The 24,603-nt window shown below is 46.2% G+C and overlaps 1 protein-coding gene across 1 annotated transcript; it reads right to left on the bottom strand.

Annotated features, from left to right (window-relative positions):
• Positions 1-341: 341 nt before the first annotated feature.
• Positions 342-21,876, bottom strand: LOC129837323 (carbonic anhydrase 14-like). The gene is made up of 12 exons (XM_055903395.1): positions 21,267-21,876; positions 19,898-19,918; positions 15,160-15,339; positions 10,745-10,890; positions 9,390-9,485; positions 8,643-8,709; positions 8,071-8,228; positions 7,745-7,868; positions 5,165-5,188; positions 4,972-5,056; positions 1,430-1,483; positions 342-479 (listed from the first exon to the last, which is right to left on the bottom strand). The coding sequence occupies exons 1-12, from the start codon at positions 21,337-21,339 to the stop codon at positions 407-409; spliced, it is 1,101 nt and encodes a 366-aa protein (XP_055759370.1). The 5' UTR covers positions 21,340-21,876; the 3' UTR covers positions 342-406.
• Between the last annotated feature and the right edge of the window lie 2,727 nt (positions 21,877-24,603).

The following is a 24,603-nucleotide window of genomic DNA, read 5'->3' as shown; positions in this document are numbered from 1 at the left end:
GGGCAGAACGTGGATGGAAAAGAGTACCATGCATACAGGTAGACCATAACAGACCATGCATTCACCCAAAAGGCCATGCAGACAGACACATGGACCAGAGCAGAGGAGGCTTGTGGGAGGAGCTATAGGCTCATTGTAATGGCTGGAATGGAATAAATGGAATGTAGTCCAACATGTGGTTTCCATATGTTTGATGTGTTTGATACCGCTCCATCATTCCATTTTAGCCATTGTAATGAGCCTGTCCTCCCATAGCTCCTCCGACCAGCCTCCTCTGGACCAAAGCCATAGAGGCATTCATCCATGCCCTTTGACAGGGAGGGTGGAGTGTGGTTGGTGGGGGGGGGGGGGGTGGGTCATTCATGGAGGTCTCTGATTGGTCTCAGACTGAGGAGGGGACAGGATCTTATTTTTTTCCTGGTTCAGAGGTCATGTTGAGGGCCACGTCCTGTTTCAGCTCCTTCCCTGGCTCCTTAGTCCTACATGTCAGAGGGCACAGGCAGTCCGACTCATCAATGGAACTACATGGCATCAAAGCTCATTGATCCTGCTGTATGTCATACTCCCCCTGTTGTTTGCACTGTATTTTGTAGCAGTTTACTCAACCATCCAGCAGAGTGATACACTAAATAACTGCATGGATTTGTTCTTGTTGGGAAACATCCCAATGGTATGTCTATGTGTAAATGAACCAAATGACAACAATGGATAAAGTTATGGAGGAGACTGACTTACAGACTGACAGACAGACAGACTGACAAAGAAAGACAGACTGACTGACAGACAGACTGACATACAGAGACAGACAAAAGGTGAGGAATAATGCCTGATCAATGTTTTGGAGGGAATGATGGAGTGAACGGATCAATGACTCAACAGAGGAGTGTGACGTAGGAACCCACTGGGCACAGACGACAATTCAACGTCGATTCCACGTCGACGTGGAAACAACATTGATTCAACCAGTGTGTGCCCAGTGGGAAGTTACAGCATTAAAAAGCTATTGAGAGGGAGAAAATGTGCTATATTAGTACAACACTGGATTTAAAGACACAACAATCTACTTTAAACAAATGAGTTGTGAAATTTCCTAGAATAACAGGATTACAGGAAGGGATTAGGATTCTTTAGGATAACACGTGATGTTGGAATTTCTAGAGTCCCAGTCCAAACACAACTCCTAGCCCCAAACACCTTGGTGTTTGCAGATCTTAAGGAATTAGATTGGTAAGTAAAATGGCTAAAAGTAAAACGAGCTCAATTTTAACGATACATCTATGCGCTTTCTTCAGATCTGGAGGCTACACACCAACGTTTAGGGGTGCTAGGAGTTGATCTCTAGCCAGGGACAGAAGGCAGATGATGGGGAGTAGAATCAGGGATTTGGGTTAAAGGGGTGAAGGTCAAAGGTCATAATCTGATTGGTGACCTGGGCACGGGGGCGGGCCGGACGCTGGGCAGGACGTCCCAGCTAGAGGTGGAGCTGTTGTGATGAAAACACAGTGTCATGTGACCAGGAAACACAAACGATCACATCACAGACAGAATCATGTTAAAAGGGCAACAATCATGCCCCGAACTGACCCTTTATCCTTTTCCTCTGCACGTTTTCTAGATTTGAAATAATGAGATAGTTATTGGCAGTATGGTGTGGGCTGGGTGAACCTTTTGGCATATTCCTTACACCTAGCCAATCATCTCAGATCTCATTCCTAACCATGTGTCTTTAGCATTAATCCTGGCAAGCGAGGCTGTTGGTTCTAAATCTAAAGTAGGGACAAAGGTTCGATTAAGAAGTGGGCAATTATCACACAGTCAGAGCAACAATCAGACGGTAGAGGATGAAGTTGCCCCTGAGCACTGATCTAAGGTCAGTTTTTTGTTTTTACCTCTTGATGGTTACGGTGAGGATTGGAGTAACAAACCGATCCTAGACCTGAGCATATAGGCCAGGGAATCTACCAGTCACTGGTGGTTAACATAGTAATGTTATTTTTGAACAGGGTTGGAATTACACATTGACTAGGAGGTACACTGATGGGGATGCCCACGTTGATGTTTTTCTTTACAATTCAAGGGGTGCCAAAACACTTTTGGGGGTGAAACTTTTAGTATAGGCGTGGCTAGCATCTCCAGACATCCCTGTAATTAGAACCCTGTCACAGAGAACACTGGCAGTAGTATTTATTTGGTTTATGAACATGTAGTATTGCACATGAATGCAGTAGGTATCAGGTATTATGGAGGATTCTACCAAGACCCTTTCATTATGCAGGTGTTTGAAAAATCTGCCAAGAGAAATGTGAAGATTGAGACACCAAAAACAAAAAGAAACCCAGGACATTTTGGATCAAAGCATACCACAGTTTCATATGATAAACACAGGTAACCTGCACAACAAAAATCTGGTTGTGTAACGATCGTCATAATCCTCCTCGTCTGAGTAGGAGCAAGGATCAGACCAAAATGCAGCGTGGTATGTATCCATATTTATTAGAATACTTTTCTAGATGAACAAAACAATAAACAAAATGAAACCAACGACGCTACAGTCCTGAACAAGTGAACAATGAAAAAACAATGAACGCACGAACAGGAACAATCACCCACAAACAAACAGTGAGAACAGCCTACCTAAATATGGTTCCCAATCAGAGACAAAGTAAAACACCTGCCTCTGATTGAGAACCATATCAGGCAAATCAGACAACCCGAAACCAAACATAGAAACACATAACATAGAATGCCCACCCAGCTCACGTCCTGACCAACTAAACAAAGACTGAACAAAGGAAATCAGGTCAGGAAAGTGACAGTACCCCCCCCCCCCCCCCCCCCCCCCCCCAAGGTGCGGACTCCGGCCGCAAAACCTGAACCTATAGGGGAGAGTCTGGGTGGGCATCTGTCGTGGACGTGGCCCCCACCCCACCATAGTCACTACCCGCTTTCGTGGCCTCCTTTTAACTGCAACCCTCCAAATTAACCCCACTGGACTGATGGGCGCCTCCGGACTGATGGGCGCCTCCGGACTGAGGGGCAGCTCCGGACTGAGGGGCAGCTCCGGACTGAGGGGCAGCTCTGGCAGGTCATGGCTGGCTGGCGGCTCTGGCAGGTCATGGCTGGCTGGCGGCTCTGGCAGGTCATGGCTGGCTGGCGGCTCTGGCAGGTCATGGCTGGCTGGCGGCTCTGGCAGGTCATGGCTGGCTGGCGGCTCTGGCAGGTCATGGCTGGCTGGCGGCTCTGGCAGGTCATGGCTGGCTGGCGGCTCTGGCAGCTCCTGGTTGGCGGGCGGCTCTGGCAGCTCCTGACTGACGGACGGCTCTGAAGGCTCAGGACAGACGGGCGGCTCTGAAGGCTCAGGACAGACGGGCGGCTTTGAAGGCTCAGGACAGACGGGCAGCTCAGATGGCGCTGGGCAGACGGGCAGCGCAGGCGGCGCTGGGCAGACGGACAGCTCATTTGGCGCTGGGCAGACGGATAGCGCAGACGGCGCTGGGCAGACGGCAGACTCTGGCCGGCTGAGGCGCACAGTAGGCCTGGTGCGTGGTGCCGGAACTGGTGGTACCGGGCTAAGGACACGCACCTCAAGGCTAGTGCGGGGAGCAGCAACAGGGCGCACAGGGCTTTGGAGACGCACAGGAGGCTTGGTGCGTGGTGCCGGAACTGGTGGTACCGGGCTGGAGACACGCACCACAGGGCGAGTGCGTGGAGGAGGAACAGGGCTCTGGAGACGCACAGGAAGCCTGGTACGTGGTGTTGGCACTGGTGGTACTGGGCTGGGGCGAGGAGGTGGCGCCGGATATACCGGACCGTGAAGGCGTACAGGAGCTCTTAAGCACCGAGCCTGCCCAACCTTACCTGGTTTAATGCTTCCCGTAGCCAGGCCAGTGCGGCGAGGTGGAATAGCCCGCACTGGGCTGTGTTGGCGAAATGGGGACACCATGCGTAAGGCTGGTGCCATGTACACCGGCCCGAGGAGACGTACTGGAGGCCAGATACGTTGAGCCGGCTTCATGGCACCTGGCTCAATGCCCACTCTAGCCCGGCCGATACGTGGAGCTGGAATGTACCGCACCGGGCTAAGCACACTTACAGAAGACACCGTGCGCTTTTCCGCATAACACGGTGTCTGCCCGTACTCCCGCTCTCCACGGTAAGCACGAGGAGTTGGCGCAGGTCTCCTACCTGACTTCGCCACACTCCCTTTTAGCCCCCCCCCCCAATACATTTTTGGGGCTGACTCTCAGGCTTCCAGCCTCGCTTCCGTGCTGCCTCCTCATACCACCGCCTCTCGGCTTTAGCTTCCTCCAGCTCTTCACGAGGGCGGCAATACTCTCCAGCTTGAACCCAAGGTCCCTTACCGTCCAGTATTTCTTCCCAAGTCTATTTCTCCTGGCATCGCTGCTGCTGCTGCTTACCATGCTGCTTGGTCCATGGTTGGTGGGTGATTCTGTAACAATCGTTGTAATCCTCCTCGTCTGAGTAGGAGCAAGGATCAGACCAATATGCAGCGTGGTATGTATCCATATTTATTAGAATACTTTTCTAGATGAACAAAACAATAAACAAAATGAAACCAACGACGCTACAGTCCTGAACAAGTGAACAATGAAAAAACAATGAACGCACGAACAGGAACAATCACCCACAAACAAACAGTGAGAACAGCCTACCTAAATATGGTTCCCAATCAGAGACAATGTAAAACACCTGCCTCTGATTGAGAACCATATCAGGCAAATCAGACAACCCTAAACCAAACATAGAAACACATAACATAGAATGCCCACCCAGCTCACGTCCTGACCAACTAAACAAAGACTGAACAAAGGAAATCAGGTCAGGAACGTGACAGGTTGACTGTACTGTTCTCTACTTCAGATAACGCTGTAGTTGGTTTAATCAGAAACAGAATAGCCCTCAGGCAGACTAGTAAGCTAAGAAACCCCATTTAACAGCTCAGTGCCTTACCGTATAGTCTTCACTATGAAGCGAATGATGACAGCCAGACCAACACAGCCACACAGAGCTCCTATTACTATCGCTGTGATCTCTCCTGAGACAGACAGAGAAATATTCCAACTAGTACATCAAACATGAAAATATAGACATTGACCAGAGGCCTACTCTAATAATGAATCAACTAAGAAGGTCCACATCTTACCTGCAGTGTACACCTTCACTGATTCTGCAAGTGGGAAAAGGAATATGTTATTTAGAGCATTGTCCTATTACCTGTACGTCTGTCATAAGGCCTACATAATAACAGGCTTGACATGATCATAACGGTTTGACATGATCGTGATGTCATGACAGAGGGTTCATGTACAAATACTGCTGTGCTACTTTGTTTATGCAGTCGATAATTCAGTTGGAATTAATGTTCAATCAACATCTAGTAGGAGTACAGGGAAATGATTATACATCTACAGTGTGTTCTGTAGTCTTTGGAATGAGTGTTGTCCACCAGTAGAACTACAGGGAAATGATTATACATCTACAGTGTGTTCTGTAGTCTTTGGAATGAGTGTTGTCCACCAGTAGAACTACAGGGAAATGATCATACGTCTACAGTGTGTTCTGTAGTCTTTGGAATGAGTGTTGTCCACCAGTAGAACTACAGGGAAATTATTATACATCTACAGTGTGTTCTGTAGTCTTTGGAATGAGTGTTGTCCACCAGTAGAACTACAGGGAAATGATCATACGTCTACAGTGTGTTCTGTAGTCTTTGGAATGAGTGTTGTCCACCAGTAGAACTACAGGGAAATGATCATACGTCTACAGTGTGTTCTGTAGTCTTTAGAATGAGTGTTGTCCACGGGAGGCTGGTGTTACCTTATTTGGGGAGGATGGGCGGAATGGAATGATATCAAACACACGGTTTTCATGAGTTTGATACCATTCCATTCACTCCACCCCAGCCATTATTATGAGCCGTCCTCCTCTCACCAGCCTCCTATGGTGTTGTCATAGGCCACCCTATCAGTTTTGCACAAATTCTTTCTCCTTTGTCTGTGTTCTGCTCTCTCTCTCTTGCTCTCCCTTTCTCCTTCTCTCGCTCTCCCTTTCTCTCGCTCTCTCTCTCTCCCTTTCTTTCTCTCTGTCTCTCTTCCTCTCTCTCTCTCTCACTCCCCCTCTCTCTCCATTTCTCCTTTTCTTTCTTTCTCTGTATCTCTCTTCCTCTCTCTCTCACTCCCTCTCTCTCTCTTCCTCTCTTGTCATGTGACAACAACAGTGTCAGTGTTTAGAGAAGAGATTTTGCAAAAACGAATCAGCCATCTCGTAAACAGACCTCCCCCTCATTTACAGCTCCTCTTTCTCTTCCCCACTACCCCTCTCTCTCTATCTCTCTCTTTCTCTCTATCACTCCCTCAACCCCCCCCCTCTCTCTCTTTTCCTCTGTCCTGCCCCCTCTATCCCCCTCTCTATCTCATTCACATCTTTAACAGTCAGTAACCCTTGACATTCCCACAGTTCTCACCACATTCCTCTCTTTAGTGTTTAACGCTAGCCTTCCTCCACTTGTCCACCCTGAGAGCCCATCACCGTGTCCACTAATACTGTTTCGTGAAATGTTATTAGTGGTCACGGTACGAGGCTAGCCCGCCCCATGCCTTTCCTGCTGATGCTGCTGTTAGGTACGAGGCTAGCCCGCCCCATGCCTTTCCTGCTGATGCTGCTGTTAGGTACGAGGCTAGCCCGCCCCATGCCCTTCCTGCTGATGCTGCTGTTAGGTACGAGGCTAGCCCGCCCCATGCCTTTCCTGCTGATGCTGCTGTTAGGTACGAGGCTAGCCCGCCCCATGCCTTTCCTGCTGATGCTGCTGTTAGGTACGAGGCTAGCCCGCCCCATGCCTTTCCTGCTGATGCTGCTGTTAGGTACGAGGCTGGCCCGCCCCATGCCTTTCCTGCTGATGCTGCTGTTAGGTACGAGGCTAGCCCGCCCCATGCCCTTCCTGCTGATGCTGCTGTTAGGTACGAGGCTAGCCCGCCCCATGCCCTTCCTGCTGATGCTGCTGTTAGGTACGAGGCTAGCCCGCCCCATGCCTTTCCTGCTGATGCTGCTGTTAGGTACGAGGCTAGCCCGCCCCATGCCCTTCCTGCTGATGCTGCTGTTAGGTACGAGGCTAGCCCGCCCCATGCCCTTCCTGCTGATGCTGCTGTTAGGTACGAGGCTAGCCCGCCCCATGCCCTTCCTGCTGATGCTGCTGTTAGGTACGAGGCTAGCCCGCCCCATGCCCTTCCTGCTGATGCTGCTGTTAGGTACGAGGCTAGCCCGCCCCATGCCTTTCCTGCGGATGCTGCTGTTAGGTACGAGGCTAGCCCGCCCCATGCCCTTCCTGCTGATGCTGCTGTTAGGTACGAGGCTAGCCCGCCCCATGCCCTTCCTGCTGATGCTGCTGTTAGGTACGAGGCTAGCCCGCCCCATGCCTTTCCTGCTGATGCTGCTGTTAGGTACGAGGCTAGCCCGCCCCATGCCTTTCCTGCTGATGCTGCTGTTAGGTACGAGGCTAGCCCGCCCCATGCCTTTCCTGCTGATGCTGCTGTTAGGTACGAGGCTAGCCCGCCCCATGCCCTTCCTGCTGATGCTGCTGTTAGGTACGAGGCTAGCACTTGCCCTGCTGCTGTTAACATGTTAGCATTATGCCAGTCTCTCTGACACCTGTCTTCCTGAATGGGACATGGGGTTCATTGTGTTCTGAGGGTCAGACAGGTTGTGTTAGAGAACCCCTCCCCCCGACCTAATGGGAAGGATGAGAGGATGGTCCGGTCGTTAAGTGGTTGAGGTGTACGGTAGTTGTCCTGCATGACGACGCGGTCAGCGTCCTCCTTACTGGCATACAGCACTGTCTCCAGCTTCATCAGCTGAGGAAGAAGGGAGGACAGAGAGGAGGAAGAGAAGAGGAAGAGAGACATAAAGAGGGGAGGAAGAGAGGAGGAAAGATTGTGAAGAGGAGGAAGACAAGAGGGAAGAGGGGGAGAAAAGAAGCGGAGGACATAGTGATGCTTTGAATTCAAGCATAAGTATATCACCATCACACACACACACACACACACCTTCCCTCACCTGTGTGTGTGAGATTTTGACGGTCTCTGTGAAGAGGGTCCAGAGGACACTCTGGAAGCAGGGAGGAGTGGTGAGGGAGCCATTGTATCGGTAGTACCGCCCCAGGTCAGAGGGCAGGAGGGACTGGACATCAAAGGCTGGGATGGACACACTCTGACCTGACCACGGAGGGAGGAATGGAGGGGTGGATGGACAGATGAAAGTTAGAGGAGACTCCTGGGGGCACATAGTGGTGCTGTTTGGCACTTCCATAAGAAATCAGAGAATCACCATAAACTACTGTAGTCTTGGTAACATTTCTAGAAGGTAGCTGTAGTAGTAATGCTGATTGGTTAAGGTGTACTTTGATTAAGCTACCTGGGGCGGCAGGTAGCCTAGTGGTTAGAGCGTTGGACTAATAACCAAAAGATTGCAAGATCCAATCCCCGAGCTGACAAGGTAAAAATCTGTCGTTCTGCCCCTGAACAAGGCAGTTAACCCACTGTTCCTAGGCTGTCATTGAAAATAAGAATTTGTTCTTAACTGACTTGCCTAGTTAAATAAAGGTAAATCATAATTAACAGCTGTCTCACCTGCATGTCTGACGTGACCCAGGTAGTTGAGAATGTTCCAAAAGGCCTGGTTAGCCTCCTCACCTGTCTGACAGATCACACATCTTGTCACGCCCTGGCCTTAGATATCTTTGTTTTCTTTATTATTTTAGGTCAGGGTGTGACATGGGGGATGTTTGTGTGTGTTTGTCTCGTCTTGGGTGGTTGTATTGTCTAGGGAGTTTTTGTAGAGTTCATGGAGTTGTGTTCAGTGTAGGTGTTTAGGTAAGTCTATGGTTGCCTGGAATGGTTCTCAATCAGAGACAGCTGTCTATCGTTGTCTCTGATTGGGAGCCATATTTAAGGCAGCCATAGGCATTAGGTAGGTTGTGGGTAATTGACTATGTCTTGACGTTAGTTGCTTGTGTCTGCACTTTCGTTTTGTAGCTTCACGGTCGTTTGTTGTTTTTTGTCTAGTTTGTATTAGTGTTCGTTTTCTTCTTCCAATAAAAGAAGATGTATTTATATCACGCTGCGCCTTGGTCCTCTCTTTCACCTAAACACGATGGTGACACATCTTCCCTTTAGGTCAAGTGTGCAGGCTTTACTATACATTCACAAAGCCTTTCTTACTAATCTGCTGATGTGTAGATTTTCCAACTGAAGAAATAAAACGTAAATAAAGGGAATTTGTAACCTATTGTAAAGAATACAAATACAACTTTTTTGAAGTATGTAATGTCTCCAGTGGTTGGTGTGATTGTCAGTTAGTTGATGTAATAGTCCTACCTCTATGAGGACTCCCAGGACTGCCAGTCCATCCTGCTGGGTCATAGCCACTGACATGTTAGGGTACAGCTCTGAGTTGTAGTGCACCACATGCAACTACACAGAGAGGGAACATGGTTAGCGTGTGTGTGTGTGTGTGTGTGTGTGTGTGTGTGTGTGTGTGTGTGTGTGTGTGTGTGTGTGTGTGTGTGTGTGTGTGTGTGTGTGTGTGTGTGTGTGTGTGTGTGTGTGTGTGTGTGTGTGTGTGCGTGCGTGCGTGCGTGCGTGCGTGCGTGCGTGTGTGTGCGTGGCAGTGTCTAATCTTTAGAAAATCCCTCTTGAGTTTGAATGAAAAGTGCTGCTACATTCGTTTACATAGCGTTCAGATGGGAGAAAAAGAGAGTGAGGGAATGAGAGAGTAATCGAGAGAGGGAGGGGGGATATGCTGGCTCATTGAACATCTCTGAGAGGGAGGGAGTAGGGGAGGGTGGAGAGATAAAGACTAATTGTCTGTCTTTATGTAATAGTGTGTAACCAGAGCAGGGAGCCTCTCCTTCATGTTTTCAAACTCTCACTCTCACAAACTCTCACAAACTCTCTCTCTCGCTGTACCTCCCTCTCTCTCTTCCTCTCTCTCTCACTGCCCCCCTCTCTTTCTCTCTCTCTCTCTCTGTCCCTCCCTCTCTCTCTCTTCCTCTCTCTCTCACTGCCCCCCTCTCTTTCTCTCTCTCTCTCTCTGTCCCTCCCTCTCGCTCTCTTTCTGTTGGCATACCTGTTCAGTAGCAGATGGACAGGATCTGACTTATTCATCCAAACTCTCTGTCTCTCTGTCTCCATCCCTCACTCCATTACCTCTCCACCCATTTTTGCAGATCCACTGCATGTTCTACAGAGAATTGGACAGTGTTTCAAGTTCCAAAAGTGTGTGTTTTTGAGGTACAGTAAATACACTGCCAACCTGAGAAAGTTGGTTCCCCTTCCTATGTATACTGTAGGTGTTTGAGAGGCTTTTATTTGGCATTCTTTCTAATCCTGAAGTCTTTATAACAATTTCAATCAGATTTAATTCCACTCCCCAATTAATTAACATCATTCAAACACTTGTTCTCCAATAACCTTTATTTTCAAGTTTGTTTTCTCCAACTATGACTAGTGTTAACCAGATTAACTAAGAGTCTAGATGGCTGTTTAGTGTTTCTGTATAATATTTAATGATATTATAGTATGGTTTTTCAACTGAAGTGCTTAATACTGCAATCTGCCTGGATATACAGCATGGCACATATGCATGTCCTTACACATGCAGGCTTACAAAACCTCACCCACCAACACCCCCCACACCCCACCCCCCTCCAAACAAACACACAGTCCCTCACCTCTGCAGCGGAGCTCTGACCGTTGATGGTGTGTTCGCTGCCCCCGGCCTCCGGGGCTCCGTTGCCCCAGTGCAGGTGCATCTGGACGGCCGTGAACTGCCAGGGCAGCCCCCCTAAACCCATCCAGCCTGGGAGAGGAACCACCACTGTGATGGAGAGAAAGCATGGTTGCTGTAGTTACCTGTATGTTGTTAGTGATGGAGTCAGCATGGTTGCTGTAGTTACCTGTATGTTGTTAGTGATGGAGTCAGCATGGTTGCTGTAGTTACCTGTATGTATGTTGTTAGTGATGGAGTCAGCGTGGTTGCTGTAGTTACCTGTATGTATGTTGTTAGTGATGGAGTCAGCATGGTTGCTGTAGTTACCTGTATGTTGTTAGTGATGGAGTCAGCATGGTTGCTGTAGTTACCTGTATGTATGTTGTTAGTGATGGAGTCAGCATGGTTGCTGTAGTTACCTGTATGTTGTTAGTGATGGAGTCAGCATGGTTGCTGTAGTTACCTGTATGTTGTTAGTGATGGAGTCAGCATGGTTGCTGTAGTTACCTGTATGTATGTTGTTAGTGATGGAGTCAGCATGGTTGCTGTAGTTACCTGTATGTTGTTAGTGATGGAGTCAGCATGGTTGCTGTAGTTACCTGTATGTTGTTAGTGATGGAGTCAGCATGGTTGCTGTAGTTACCTGTATGTTGTTAGTGATGGAGTCAGCATGGTTGCTGTAGTTACCTGTATGTATGTTGTTAGTGATGGAGTCAGCATGGTTGCTGTAGTTACCTGTATGTATGTTGTTAGTGATGGAGTCAGCATGGTTGCTGTAGTTACCTGTATGTATGTTGTTAGTGATGGAGTCAGCATGGTTGCTGTAGTTACCTGTATGTATGTTGTTAGTGATGGAGTCAGCATGGTTGCTGTAGTTACCTGTATGTTGTTAGTGATGGAGTCAGCATGGTTGCTGTAGTTACCTGTATGTTGTTAGTGATGGAGTCAGCATGGTTGCTGTAGTTACCTGTATGTTGTTAGTGATGGAGTCAGCATGGTTGCTGTAGTTACCTGTATGTTGTTAGTGATGGAGTCAGCATGGTTGCTGTAGTTACCTGTATGTTGTTAGTGATGGAGTCAGCATGGTTGCTGTAGTTACCTGTATGTTGTTAGTGATGGAGTCAGCATGGTTGCTGTAGTTACCTGTATGTTGTTAGTGATGGAGTCAGCATGGTTGCTGTAGTTACCTGTATGTTGTTAGTGATGGAGTCAGCATGGTTGCTGTAGTTACCTGTATGTTGTTAGTGATGGAGTCAGCATGGTTGCTGTAGTTACCTGTATGTTGTTAGTGATGGAGTCAGCATGGTTGCTGTAGTTACCTGTATGTTGTTAGTGATGGAGTCAGCATGGTTGCTGTAGTTACCTGTATGTATGTTGTTAGTGATGGAGTCAGCATGGTTGCTGTAGTTACCTGTATGTTGTTAGTGATGGAGTCAGCATGGTTGCTGTAGTTACCTGTATGTTGTTAGTGATGGAGTCAGCATGGTTGCTGTAGTTACCTGTATGTATGTTGTTAGTGATGGAGTCAGCATGGTTGCTGTAGTTACCTGTATGTATGTTGTTAGTGATGGAGTCAGCATGGTTGCTGTAGTTACCTGTATGTTGTTAGTGATGGAGTCAGCATGGTTGCTGTAGTTACCTGTATGTTGTTAGTGATGGAGTCAGCATGGTTGCTGTAGTTACCTGTATGTATGTTGTTAGTGATGGAGTCAGCATGGTTGCTGTAGTTACCTGTATGTATGTTGTTAGTGATGGAGTCAGCATGGTTGCTGTAGTTACCTGTATGTTGTTAGTGATGGAGTCAGCATGGTTGCTGTAGTTACCTGTATGTATGTTGTTAGTGATGGAGTCAGCGTGGTTGCTGTAGTTACCTGTATGTATGTTGTTAGTGATGGAGTCAGCATGGTTGCTGTAGTTACCTGTATGTTGTTAGTGATGGAGTCAGCATGGTTGCTGTAGTTACCTGTATGTATGTTGTTAGTGATGGAGTCAGCATGGTTGCTGTAGTTACCTGTATGTTGTTAGTGATGGAGTCAGCATAGTTGCTGTAGTTACCTGTATGTATGTTGTTAGTGATGGAGTCAGCATGGTTGCTGTAGTTACCTGTATGTTGTTAGTGATGGAGTCAGCATGGTTGCTGTAGTTACCTGTATGTTGTTAGTGATGGAGTCAGCATGGTTGCTGTAGTTACCTGTATGTTGTTAGTGATGGAGTCAGCATGGTTGCTGTAGTTACCTGTATGTATGTTGTTAGTGATGGAGTCAGCATGGTTGCTGTAGTTACCTGTATGTATGTTGTTAGTGATGGAGTCAGCGTGGTTGCTGTAGTTACCTGTATGGCTGTTGTTAGTGATGGAGTCAGCATGGTTGCTGTAGTTACCTGTATGTTGTTAGTGATGGAGTCAGCATGGTTGCTGTAGTTACCTGTATGTATGTTGTTAGTGATGGAGTCAGCGTGGTTGCTGTAGTTACCTGTATGTATGTTGTTAGTGATGGAGTCAGCATGGTTGCTGTAGCTACCTGTATGTATGTTGTTAGTGATGGAGTCAGCATGGTTGCTGTAGTTACCTGTATGTATGTTGTTAGTGATGGGGTCAGCATGGTTGCTGTAGCTACCTGTATGTATGTGGTTAGTGATGGAGTCAGCATGGTTGCTGTAGTTACCTGTATGTATGTTGTTAGTGATGGAGTCAGCATGGTTGCTGTAGTTACCTGTATGGCTGTTGTTAGTGATGGAGTCAGCGTGGTTGCTGTAGTTACCTGTATGTTGTTGTGATGGAGTCAGCATTGTTGCTATAGTTACCTGTATGTTGTTAGTGATGGAGTCAGCATGGTTGCTGTAGTTACCTGTATGTATGTTGTTAGTGATGGAGTCAGCATGGTTGCTGTAGTTACCTGTATGTATGTGGTTAGTGATGGAGTCAGCATGGTTGCTGTAGTTACCTGTATGTTGTTAGTGATGGAGTCAGCATGGTTGCTGTAGTTACCTGTATGTATGTTGTTAGTGATGGAGTCAGCATGGTTGCTGTAGTTACCTGTATGTATGTGGTTAGTGATGGAGTCAGCATGGTTGCTGTAGTTACCTGTATGTTGTTAGTGATGGAGTCAGCATGGTTGCTGTAGTTACCTGTATGTATGTTGTTAGTGATGGAGTCAGCATGGTTGCTGTAGTTACCTGTATGTATGTGGTTAGTGATGGAGTCAGCATGGTTGCTGTAGTTACCTGTATGTTGTTAGTGATGGAGTCAGCATGGTTGCTGTAGTTACCTGTATGTATGTTGTTAGTGATGGAGTCAGCATGGTTGCTGTAGTTACCTGTATGTATGTGGTTAGTGATGGAGTCAGCATGGTTGCTGTAGTTACCTGTATGTTGTTAGTGATGGAGTCAGCATGGTTGCTGTAGTTACCTGTATGTATGTTGTTAGTGATGGAGTCAGCGTGGTTGCTGTAGTTACCTGTATGTATGTTGTTAGTGATGGAGTCAGCATGGTTGCTGTAGTTACCTGTATGTTGTTAGTGATGGAGTCAGCATGGTTGCTGTAGTTACCTGTATGTATGTTGTTAGTGATGGAGTCAGCATGGTTGCTGTAGTTACCTGTATGTTGTTAGTGATGGAGTCAGCATAGTTGCTGTAGTTACCTGTATGTATGTTGTTAGTGATGGAGTCAGCATGGTTGCTGTAGTTACCTGTATGTTGTTAGTGATGGAGTCAGCATGGTTGCTGTAGTTACCTGTATGTATGTTGTTAGTGATGGAGTCAGCGTGGTTGCTGTAGTTACCTGTATGGCTGTTGTTAGTGATGGAGTCAGCATGGTTGCTGTAGTTACCTGTATGTTGTTAGTGATGGAGTCAGCATGGTTGCTGTAGTTACCTGTATGTATGTTGTTAGTGATGGAGTCAGCGTGGTTGCTGTAGTTACCTGTATGTATGTTGTTAGTGATGGAGTCAGCATGGTTGCTGTAGTTACCTGTATGTATGTTGTTAGTGATGGGGTCAGCATGATTGCTGTAGCTACCTGTATGTATGTGGTTAGTGATGGAGTCAGCATGGTTGCTGTAGTTACCTGTATGTATGTTGTTAGTGATGGAGTCAGCATGGTTGCTGTAGTTACCTGTATGGCTGTTGTTAGTGATGGAGTCAGCGTGGTTGCTGTAGTTACCTGTATGTTGTTGTGATGGAGTCAGCATTGTTGCTATAGTTACCTGTATGTTGTTAGTGATGGAGTCAGCATGGTTGCTGTAGTTACCTGTATGATGTTAGTGATGGAGTCAGCATGGTTGCTATAGTTACCTGTATGTTATTAGTTATGGAGTCAGCATGGTTGCTGTAGTTACCTGTATGTTATTAGTTATGGAGTCAGCATGGTTGCTGTAGTTACCTGTATGTCCGTTGTTGTAGAGGCTGAAGGGTTTGTTGCCGTGCTGGCTATAACCGAGGGGGGTAAGAGGGCCCAGGCAGGGGTCATACTGGGTCTGGACCGTTTCCACGTCAACCGGAGACTGGGCCTTACCACCACAGTCTGGGAAGTAATCCGCCCACTTGGACTGGCCTACTGAACCTGAGGGGGAGGAGAAGGGAAGAGAGTGACCAAAACATGACACATCTTGGGACTCTATCAGTGATGTACCACACACATTAAGCATGGCCAGTCAGTCAGCGGGCCTTTTCTTTTGTAACATTTCATATTGACCTCTTGACCTATTACATGACCATTTTCTGTGGAAAACAGAAGATACGTTGGGGATCATTCTGCTCATCCTCTCTTTCACACTCCCCCTCTATACTTGACCTGCTCTTACTAATGACCAATGAGCATCATCACCCTGACGAACACACACCGAGACACACACACATATATGGTACACACACAAACACTCTTATATACACACACACACACACACACACACACACACACACACACACACACACACACACACACACACACACACACACGCACAGACTCACATCATTATCCCAGAAAAACTAGACCCACTCCAATTTGCATACCGCACCAACAGATCCACAGATAATGCAATCTCTATTGCACTCCACACTGCCCTTTCCCACCTGGACAAAAGGAACACCTATGTCAGAATGCTGTTCATTGACTACAGCTCAGCGTTCAACACCATAGTACCCTCAAAGCTCATCACTAAGCTAAGGACCCTGGGACTAAACACCTCCCTCTGCACCTGAATCCTAGACTTACTGACAGGCCGCCCCCAGTTGGTAAGGGTAGGCAACAACACATCCGCCACGCTGATACTCAACACTGGGGCCCCTCAGTGTTGCGTGCTCAGTCCCCTCCTGTATTCCCTGTTCACTCATGACTGCACGGCCAGGCACAACTCCAACACCCTCATTCAGTTTGCTGATGACACAACAGTGGTATGCCTGATCACCGACAATGATGAGACAGACTATAGGGAGGAGGTCACAGACCTGGCATTGTGGTGCCAGGACAACAACCTCTCCTTCAACGTGATCAAGACAAAGGAGGCGATTGTGGACTACAGGAAAAAGAGGATCGGGCACACCCCCATTCTCATCGACGGGGCTGCAGTGGAGCAGGTTGAGAGCTTCAAGTTCCTTTGTGTCCACATCACCAACAAACTAACATGGTCCAAGCACATCAAGACAGTCGTGAAGTGGGCACGACAAAACCTATTACCCCTCAGGAGACTGAAAAGATTTGGCATGGGTTCTTAGATCCTCAAAACTTTCTACAGCTGCGCCATCGAGAGCATCCTGATGGGTTGCATTACTGCCTGTTATGGCAACTGCTCGGCCTCCGACCGCAAGGCACTACAGAGGGTAGTGTCAGTACAGTACAGTATATCACACAGTATATCACTGGGGCCAAGCTTCCTGCCATCCAGGACCTCTATACCAGGCGGTGTCAGAGGAAGGCCCTAAAAATGGTCAAAGACTCCAACAACCTTAGTCATAGACTGTTCTCTCTGCTACCGCACGGCAGGTGGTACCGGAGCACCAAGTCTAGGTCCAAGAGGCTTCTAAACAGCTTTTACCCCCAAGCCATAAGACTCCTGAACAGCTAATCAAATGGCTACCCAGGCTATTTGGACCCCCCCCCCCCCCCCTAGAGGAAAATGTATTTCAGTCTGCTTTCCACCAGACAGTGGGAGATAATAACCTAAATAACCTAAAACACAAGGTCAAATCTACAGAATCTTACAGTTGCTTACCAAGAAGACAGTAAATGTTCCTGAGTGGCAGAGATACCGTTTTGACTTAAATCTACTTGAAAATCTATGGCAAGACCTGAGAATGGTTGTCAAGCAATGATCAACAACCAATTTACAGAGCTTTAAGAATTTGAAAAGAATAATGGGCAAATGTTGCACAATCCAGGTGTGGAAACCTCTTAGAGACTTACCCAGAAAGACTCACAGCTGTAATCGCTGCCAAAGGTGCTTCTACAAAGTATTGACTCAATACTTATATAAATGAGATATTTCGGTATTTCATTTTCAATAAATTTGCAACAATTTCTTAAAACATGTTTTCACTTTGTCATTATGGGGTATTATTATGTGTAGATGGGTGAGAAAAAAATATTTCAAGAGGTATGAATACTTTCTGAAGGTAGCGTTGCACTTTTCATGTACTGTAACATACTTTTGTCCAGCTAATAGCCTAACCACCGGTCAAACAATATTATGGACTAAAAGTTAAAATCTTGTTGCTGCAGGATTACTTTGCTACAACAATACTGGTCAAATTAAGATCCTACATCTGTATGGAGTATCAGAATATTAGAATACTGGCTGGTGTGTGTGTGTGTGTGTGTGTGTGTGTGTGTGTGTGTGTGTGTGTGTGTGTGTGTGTGTGTGTGTGTGTGTGTGTGTGTGTGTGTGTGTGTGTGTGTGTGTGTGTGTGTGTGTGTGTGTGTGTGTGACAGACAGAGAGAGAGCGAGAGAGAGAGAGAGAGAGTGTGTGTATGCAGGAGTGTAAAGTCAGTGGTCAGTCATGCGTGCATGATGAGGTAGTGTATTATATTCACAGTGGTGAGCGCACACACACACAAACATCCTTCCTCATGACTAATTGGAGGGGAGAGAGAAACTGGAGCAGAGAGAGGGAGACTGATGGGTGCACAGAGAAACATTCTTGGGACAGAGAGAAAGAGAGAGACAGGGCTAGAGGGGATTCAGACTAGAGAGACTGAGGGAAGACAGGAGAATGGGTCGGAGAGGTGGAATAATGAAAGGACATGTAGAGAATGGAACATCTGAAAAAGAGAGTGACAAGCAAGAGAAAGAATTTGAATTTGAGAGTAGGCAGAACAGAGGAGAGGGGTGATGGTAGTAAAGGACAGGGGCATGAGCACAACTTAGACTCAAACCAGCACAATTACAAGAAGCCTTTCAAGACAATCAAAAACAAGTATTCAACAATGCCATGGTAAAATTAAGCAATAAGGCCCGAGGGGGCGTGGTATATGGCCAATATACCATGGCTAAGCGCTGTTCTTAGGCAACTATACCACAAAATCCCGAGGTGCCTTATTGCTATTATAAACTGATTACAAACATAATTAGAACAGTAAAAAAAATATCATACCCATGGTATACGGTCTCATATACCACGGATTTACACCAATCAGCATTCTGAGCACGAACCACCCAGTTTAAAACAGTTATAACAGTTATTAATATGGTTATTTTGCATACAATCTTCCCACAACTTTCTGGGAATGGTGCAGGATAGTTGCTTAGCTTTGGATCGTTCTCAGCGCATTTAAGGAACTTCACAAAAAACATTATTTTCTTGGTATTTCAATATTTTAAAGGCACAATCAGCAGTTGCAACATTCATTTTTGGACGTCTAGTTTTGATTTACATTTGGTTGAGTTGCCAACTAATGTGAATTAAACATGAAATCAACAAAACATTTTTATTGGATTTAGGTTAAAAGTTGGGTAAAAAAAAAACGAAATGCCCTTATGTTGATGACTCAACCAGTTTTTGCCCAGTGGGAAGGAACCAGAGTAAAACTTTATCAGAACCTCCCTGCAACATAAAATAAACTTTCCCAGAACAGGCAACATTTTCACTTACGTTTAAAAAACATTCCGTTTTACTTGTCAGAAAACATATGGCATCGTTCCCATAACCAATGTCAAACCAAAAACATACGTTCCCACAACTTCCAAGGAACCAAATGTGCTAGCTGGGCACACACACACACACACACACACACACACACACACACACACACACACACACACACACACACACACACACACACACACACACACACACACACACACACACACACACACACACACACACACACACACACACACACACACACACAAAAAAAAAAATGCCATACAAAGAGCCGCAATGCCTGTGAGCGAGCCAGCCACAGATCGCCTCACACAGATCGCCTCACACACACCAACACAACACAACTCCCACATCACCATTTACTTTAACAGTATATCGCGTCCTATAGAGAGAGAAAAATATCACCGTGTGGTGATGCCAGCTAGCCCTGGACACAGGCTCTGGTTAGAGGACATACTGTACGCTTCTGTACTTTATGTGAATGGAAAAGCTCTGTGTGAACCTACCACTCTGTATGCATTCACTAAGGGCCATTCAGGTCTACAGTGTCATTGTCCACATGATAGGCAGGCAGTGTGCCTCAGCCTGGACAGTACAACTAACACACAGGGTTATTGTGTGGCGTAACAATGCTGCTGAAACACGTCTTTCAAACTCTTCATCCTCCTCGTGCACCTGCCACTTCTCTCGTTTTCCTCCCCCTCTCTAGCTCTCTTTCCCTCTTCTGCACCCCCATTTCCCTCCCTCTCTCCATCCCCAACTCCTCGTTTCTGTTTCTCCCATGCAGAGAGAGAGAGAGAGAGAGAGAGAGAAAGAGAGAGAGAGAGAGAGAGAGAGAGAGAGAGCGTACAGTAGGTGAGCTGATGTATAAATGACAGACAGAGACTGTACTGTTGTATTTGTGTAGTGTTTAGTGGCAGGGATAATATTCCTACTGTGATCCACACTTACTTTATGAGTTATAATAGCATAGTTATAAATCAACTTGAAGGCCTTTAGGTTATTGAGAGAGATGTTCTTACCCGTGTACGTCCAGTACGTCACTGAAAGAGGGGAAATAAAATCACGTTTCTTCATTGTCATTCTCACAACAACACATTACAGCAGTTATCAACAATTATATTCAGTATTACATTCACCAAATGATTCAATATATTGTCAGCAAGTGACATTTTCAATATGAACAGGTGTCATTGAAAAGTGAAATGATATCTCTGTAAAAATATATATGCTATATACAGTATATCTGAACTACTAAATACAGTATATCTGAACTGCTATATACAGTATATCTGAACTGCTATATACAGTATATCTGAACTGCTATATACAGTATATCTGAACTACTATATTATTTTATCAGGTAAGTTGACTGAGAACACATTCTCATTTACAGCAACAACCTGGGGAATAGCTACAGGGGAGAAATTAGCCAATTGTAAACTGGGGATTATTAGGTGACCGTGATGGTTTGAGGGCCAGAATGGGATTTTAGCCAGGACACTGGGGTTAACACCCCTACAATAAGTGCCATGTGATCTTTAATGACCTCAGAGAGTCAAGACACCTGTTTAGCGTCCCATACGAAAGACAGCACCCTACGCAGTGTCCCCAATCACTGCCCTGGGGCATTGGGATATTTTTTTTAGACCAGAGGAAAGAGTCCCTCCTACTGGCCCTCCAACACCACTTCCAGCAGCATCTGGTCTCCCATCCAGGGACTGACCAGAACCAACCCTGCTTAGCTTCAGAAGCAAACCAGCAGTGGTATGCAGGGTGGTATGCTGCTATCTGAACTACTAGATACAGTATATCTGAAATACTATTTACAGTATGTCTCAGCTACTATATACAGAATATCTCAACTACTATATACAGCATATCTGAAATACTATGTACAGTATATCTCAACTACTATATACAGAATATCTGAACTACTGTATATAGTATATCTGGACTACTATATACAGTATATCTGAACTACTATATACAGTATATCTGAACTACCACTATACTGTTCCTTGTTCAAAATGTTCAACTACTGATTCTACTGCCACTATTCTACTGTTATTACTACTGCTACTAGTTTCTTCAACCTCCACCGGCACCACCACCACCACTAACCCCACCGCTACACTCTAAGAAAAAAAGGTGCTATCTAGAACCCAAAAGGGTTCTTCAGCTGTCCCCATAGGAGAACCCTTTGAATAACACTTTTCGGTTCCACAGAGGAACCCAAAGGCGTTCTATCTGGAACCAAAATGTGTTTTACCTGAAACCAAAAAGGGGACAACTGAAGAACCCTTTTGGAACCCTTTTTTCCAAGAGTGTACTACTACAACAACAAACAATAACCAAAACAAACCATCTTAAGGCTGATGTAGGTCTTACCGGTGGCGCCTGTGGTAGTTGTCCATTGCCAAAACACAAGTAATAGAGGCAGAGAGAGACCCACCAAGTCCATGTTAGCCTTCCTCTCCCATACACAACCACAGATGAGCGGACAGACAGAGAGATAGAAAGAGAGACAGGGGCTCCTGATCCAACCTGCTACAGCTCTCTAAATTAGCTCAGAGTGTGTGCGTTACACACTGGGTCCCCTCTATCATTCAAAGTAGCAGTTTAGGTCTCAGTAAAGTAGAGATGGAGAGGGAAAGAGTGATTGAGTGAGAGAGAGAGCCAAAAGAGAAAGAAAGGAAGAATGCAAAGGGGGACAAGTGAGTGGGCATGAGTCCAGTGTTGGTCACTGAAAAGCTTAGTGACAAAACAGAGAGAGAGTGTGAGAGAGAGAGAGAGAGCGAGACAGACAGACAGACAGACAGACAGACAGACAGACAGACAGACAGAGAGACAGAGAAAGAAAGCGAAAGAGAGAGAGAGAAAGAGAAAGAGGGAGGGAAAAATGAAAGAGTGAGTGAAGAGGGAGAATTAACCTAATAGTGGAGTATAGAGAATGGGGAGAGTGGAGGTGGTTGGAGAATTTGTGTGAGTGAAAGAGAGCGCTAGAGAAAGAGAGATAGAAAGAGAGGGAGTGTGAGTGAAAGAGTGAGAGGGGGTAGCCGGACGTATTGCTAAACTCTGTCTGGGTTTGTTGATGTATTAGCTTTGAATAAAAGTAGACTAATCCATCCATTGGTAATCTAGATAACTCCTGTACATCGGTGAGAAAAATGTGGACATGTTGGCATGCGTGTGTGTGTGCATGTCTTATTTGTTTGTTTTCAGTTTAATGGAACACAAATTTCTCAGAACAAGCTGTCATTAGCGTTTGCATGAAGCATGGGACAGCAGGACAGAGTATGACAGAGGGACGGATGGGGAGGAACAGACCTGCTTTAGAACCCAGAAGGATGGGGAGAGACAGACCTGCTTTAGGACCCAGAAGAATGAGGAGAGGCAAACCTGGTTTAGGACCCAGAAGAATGAGGAGAGACAAACCTGGTTTAGGACCCAGAAGGATGGGGAGAGACAGACCTGGTTTAGGACCCAGAAGGATGGGGAGAGACAGACCTGCATTAGGACCCAGAAGTATTGGGAGAGACAGACCTGCTTTAGGACCCAGAAGGATGGGGAGAGACAGACCTGCTTTAGGACCCAGAAGGATGGGGAGAGACAGACCTGCATTAGGACCCAGAAGGATGGGGAGAGACAGACCTGCTTTAGGACCCAGAAGGATGGGGAGAGACAGACCTGCATTAGGACCCAGAAGGATGGGGAGAGACAGACCTGCTTTAGGACCCAGAAGGATGGGGAGAGACAGACCTGCATTAGGACCCAGAAGGATGGGGAGAGACAGACCTGCTTTAGGACCCAGAAGGATGGGGAGAGACAGACCTGCTTTAGGACCCAGAAGGATGAGGAGAGACAAACCTGGTTTAGGACCCAGAAGGATGGGGAAAGAAAGACCTGCTTTAGGACCCAGAAGGATGGGGAGAGACAGACCTGCTTTAGGACCCAGAAGGATGGGGATAGACATACCTGCATTAGGACCCAGAAGGATGGGGAGAGACAGACCTGCATTAGGACCCAGAAGGATGGGGAGAGACAGACCTGCTTTAGGACCCAGAAGGATGGGGAGAGACAGACCTGCTTTAGGACCCAGAAGGATGGGGAGAGACAGACCTGGTTTAGGACCCAGAAGGATGGGGAGAGACAAACCTGCTTTAGGACCCAGAAGGATGGGGATGAACAGACCTGCTTTAGGACCCAGAAGGATGGGGAGAGACAGACCTGCTTTAGGACCCAGAAGGATGGGGAGAGACAGACCTGCATTAGGACCCAGGAGGATGGGGAGAGACAGACCTGCATTATGACCCAGAAGGAGGGGGATGAACAGACCTGCATTAGGACCCAGAAGGATGGGGAGAGACAGACCTGCTTTAGGACCCAGAAGGATGGGGAGAGACAGACCTGTTTTAGATCCCAGAGGAATGGCCACTCTCCTCCGCTGTGTCTTCAAGTTAAAAAAAGGTCCTTTAAGAAATATTAGAGGAGAATGAAGTTGCCCATAGCATTAGAGGGGAAGGAAGTTGCCCATAGTATTAGAGGAGAATGAAGTTGCCCATAGTATTAGAGGATGAAGTTGCCCATAGTATTAGAGGAGAATGAAGTTGCCCATAGTATTAGAGGAGAATGAAGTTGCCCATAGTATTAGAGGATGAAGTTGCCCATAGTATTAGAGGAGAATGAAGTTGCCCATAGTATTAGAGGAGAATGAAGTTGCCCATAGTATTAGAGGATGAAGTTGCCCATAGTATTAGAAGAGAATAAAGTTGCCCATAGTATTAGAGGAGAATGAAGTTGCCCATAGTATTAGAGGATGAAGTTACCCATAGTATTAGAGGAGAATGAAGTTGCCCATAGTATTAGAGGATGAAGTTGCCCATAGTATTAGAGGAGAATGAAGTTGCCCATAGTATTAGAGGAGAATGAAGTTGCCCATAGTATTAGAGGATGAAGTTGCCCATAGTATTAGAGGAGAATGAAGTTGCCCATAGTATTAGAGGAGAATGAAGTTGCCCATAGTATTAGAGGATGAAGTTACCCATAGTATTAGAGGAGAATGAAGTTGCCCATAGAATTAGAGGATGAAGTTGCCCATAGTATTAGAGGAGAATGAAGTTGCCCATAGTATTAGAGGAGAATGAAGTTGCCCATAGTATTAGAGGAGAATGAAGTTGCCCATAGTATTAGAGGAGAATGAAGTTGCCCATAGTATTAGAGGAGAATGAAGTTGCCCATAGTATTAGAGGAGAATGAAGTTGCCCGTAGTATTAGAGGAGAATAAAGTTGCCCATAGTATTAGAGGAGAATGAAGTTGCCCATAGTATTAGAGGAGAATGAAGTTGCCCATAGTATTAGAGGAGAATGAAGTTGCCCGTAGTATTAGAGGAGAATAAAGTTGCCCATAGTATTAGAGGAGAATGAAGTTGCCCATAGTATTAGAGGAGAATGAAGTTGCCCATAGTATTAGAGGAGAATGAAGTTGCCCGTAGTATTAGAGGAGAAGGAAGTTGCCCGTAGTATTAGAGGAGAATGAAGTTGCCAATAGTATTAGAGGAGAATGAAGTTGCCCATAGTATTAGAGGAGAATGAAGTTGCCCATAGTATTAGAGGAGAATAAAGTTGCCCATAGTATTAGAGGAGAATGAAGTTGCCCATAGTATTAGAGGAGAATGAAGTTGCCCATAGTATTAGAGGAGAATGAAGTTGCCAATAGTATTAGAGG

This window comes from Salvelinus fontinalis, chromosome 38 (assembly GCF_029448725.1).
Source record: "Salvelinus fontinalis isolate EN_2023a chromosome 38, ASM2944872v1, whole genome shotgun sequence".
Taxonomy (NCBI): domain Eukaryota; kingdom Metazoa; phylum Chordata; class Actinopteri; order Salmoniformes; family Salmonidae; genus Salvelinus; species Salvelinus fontinalis.
The sequence above is the reverse complement of the archived record's forward strand: the minus strand, read 5'-3'. Positions and strand labels throughout refer to the sequence as shown.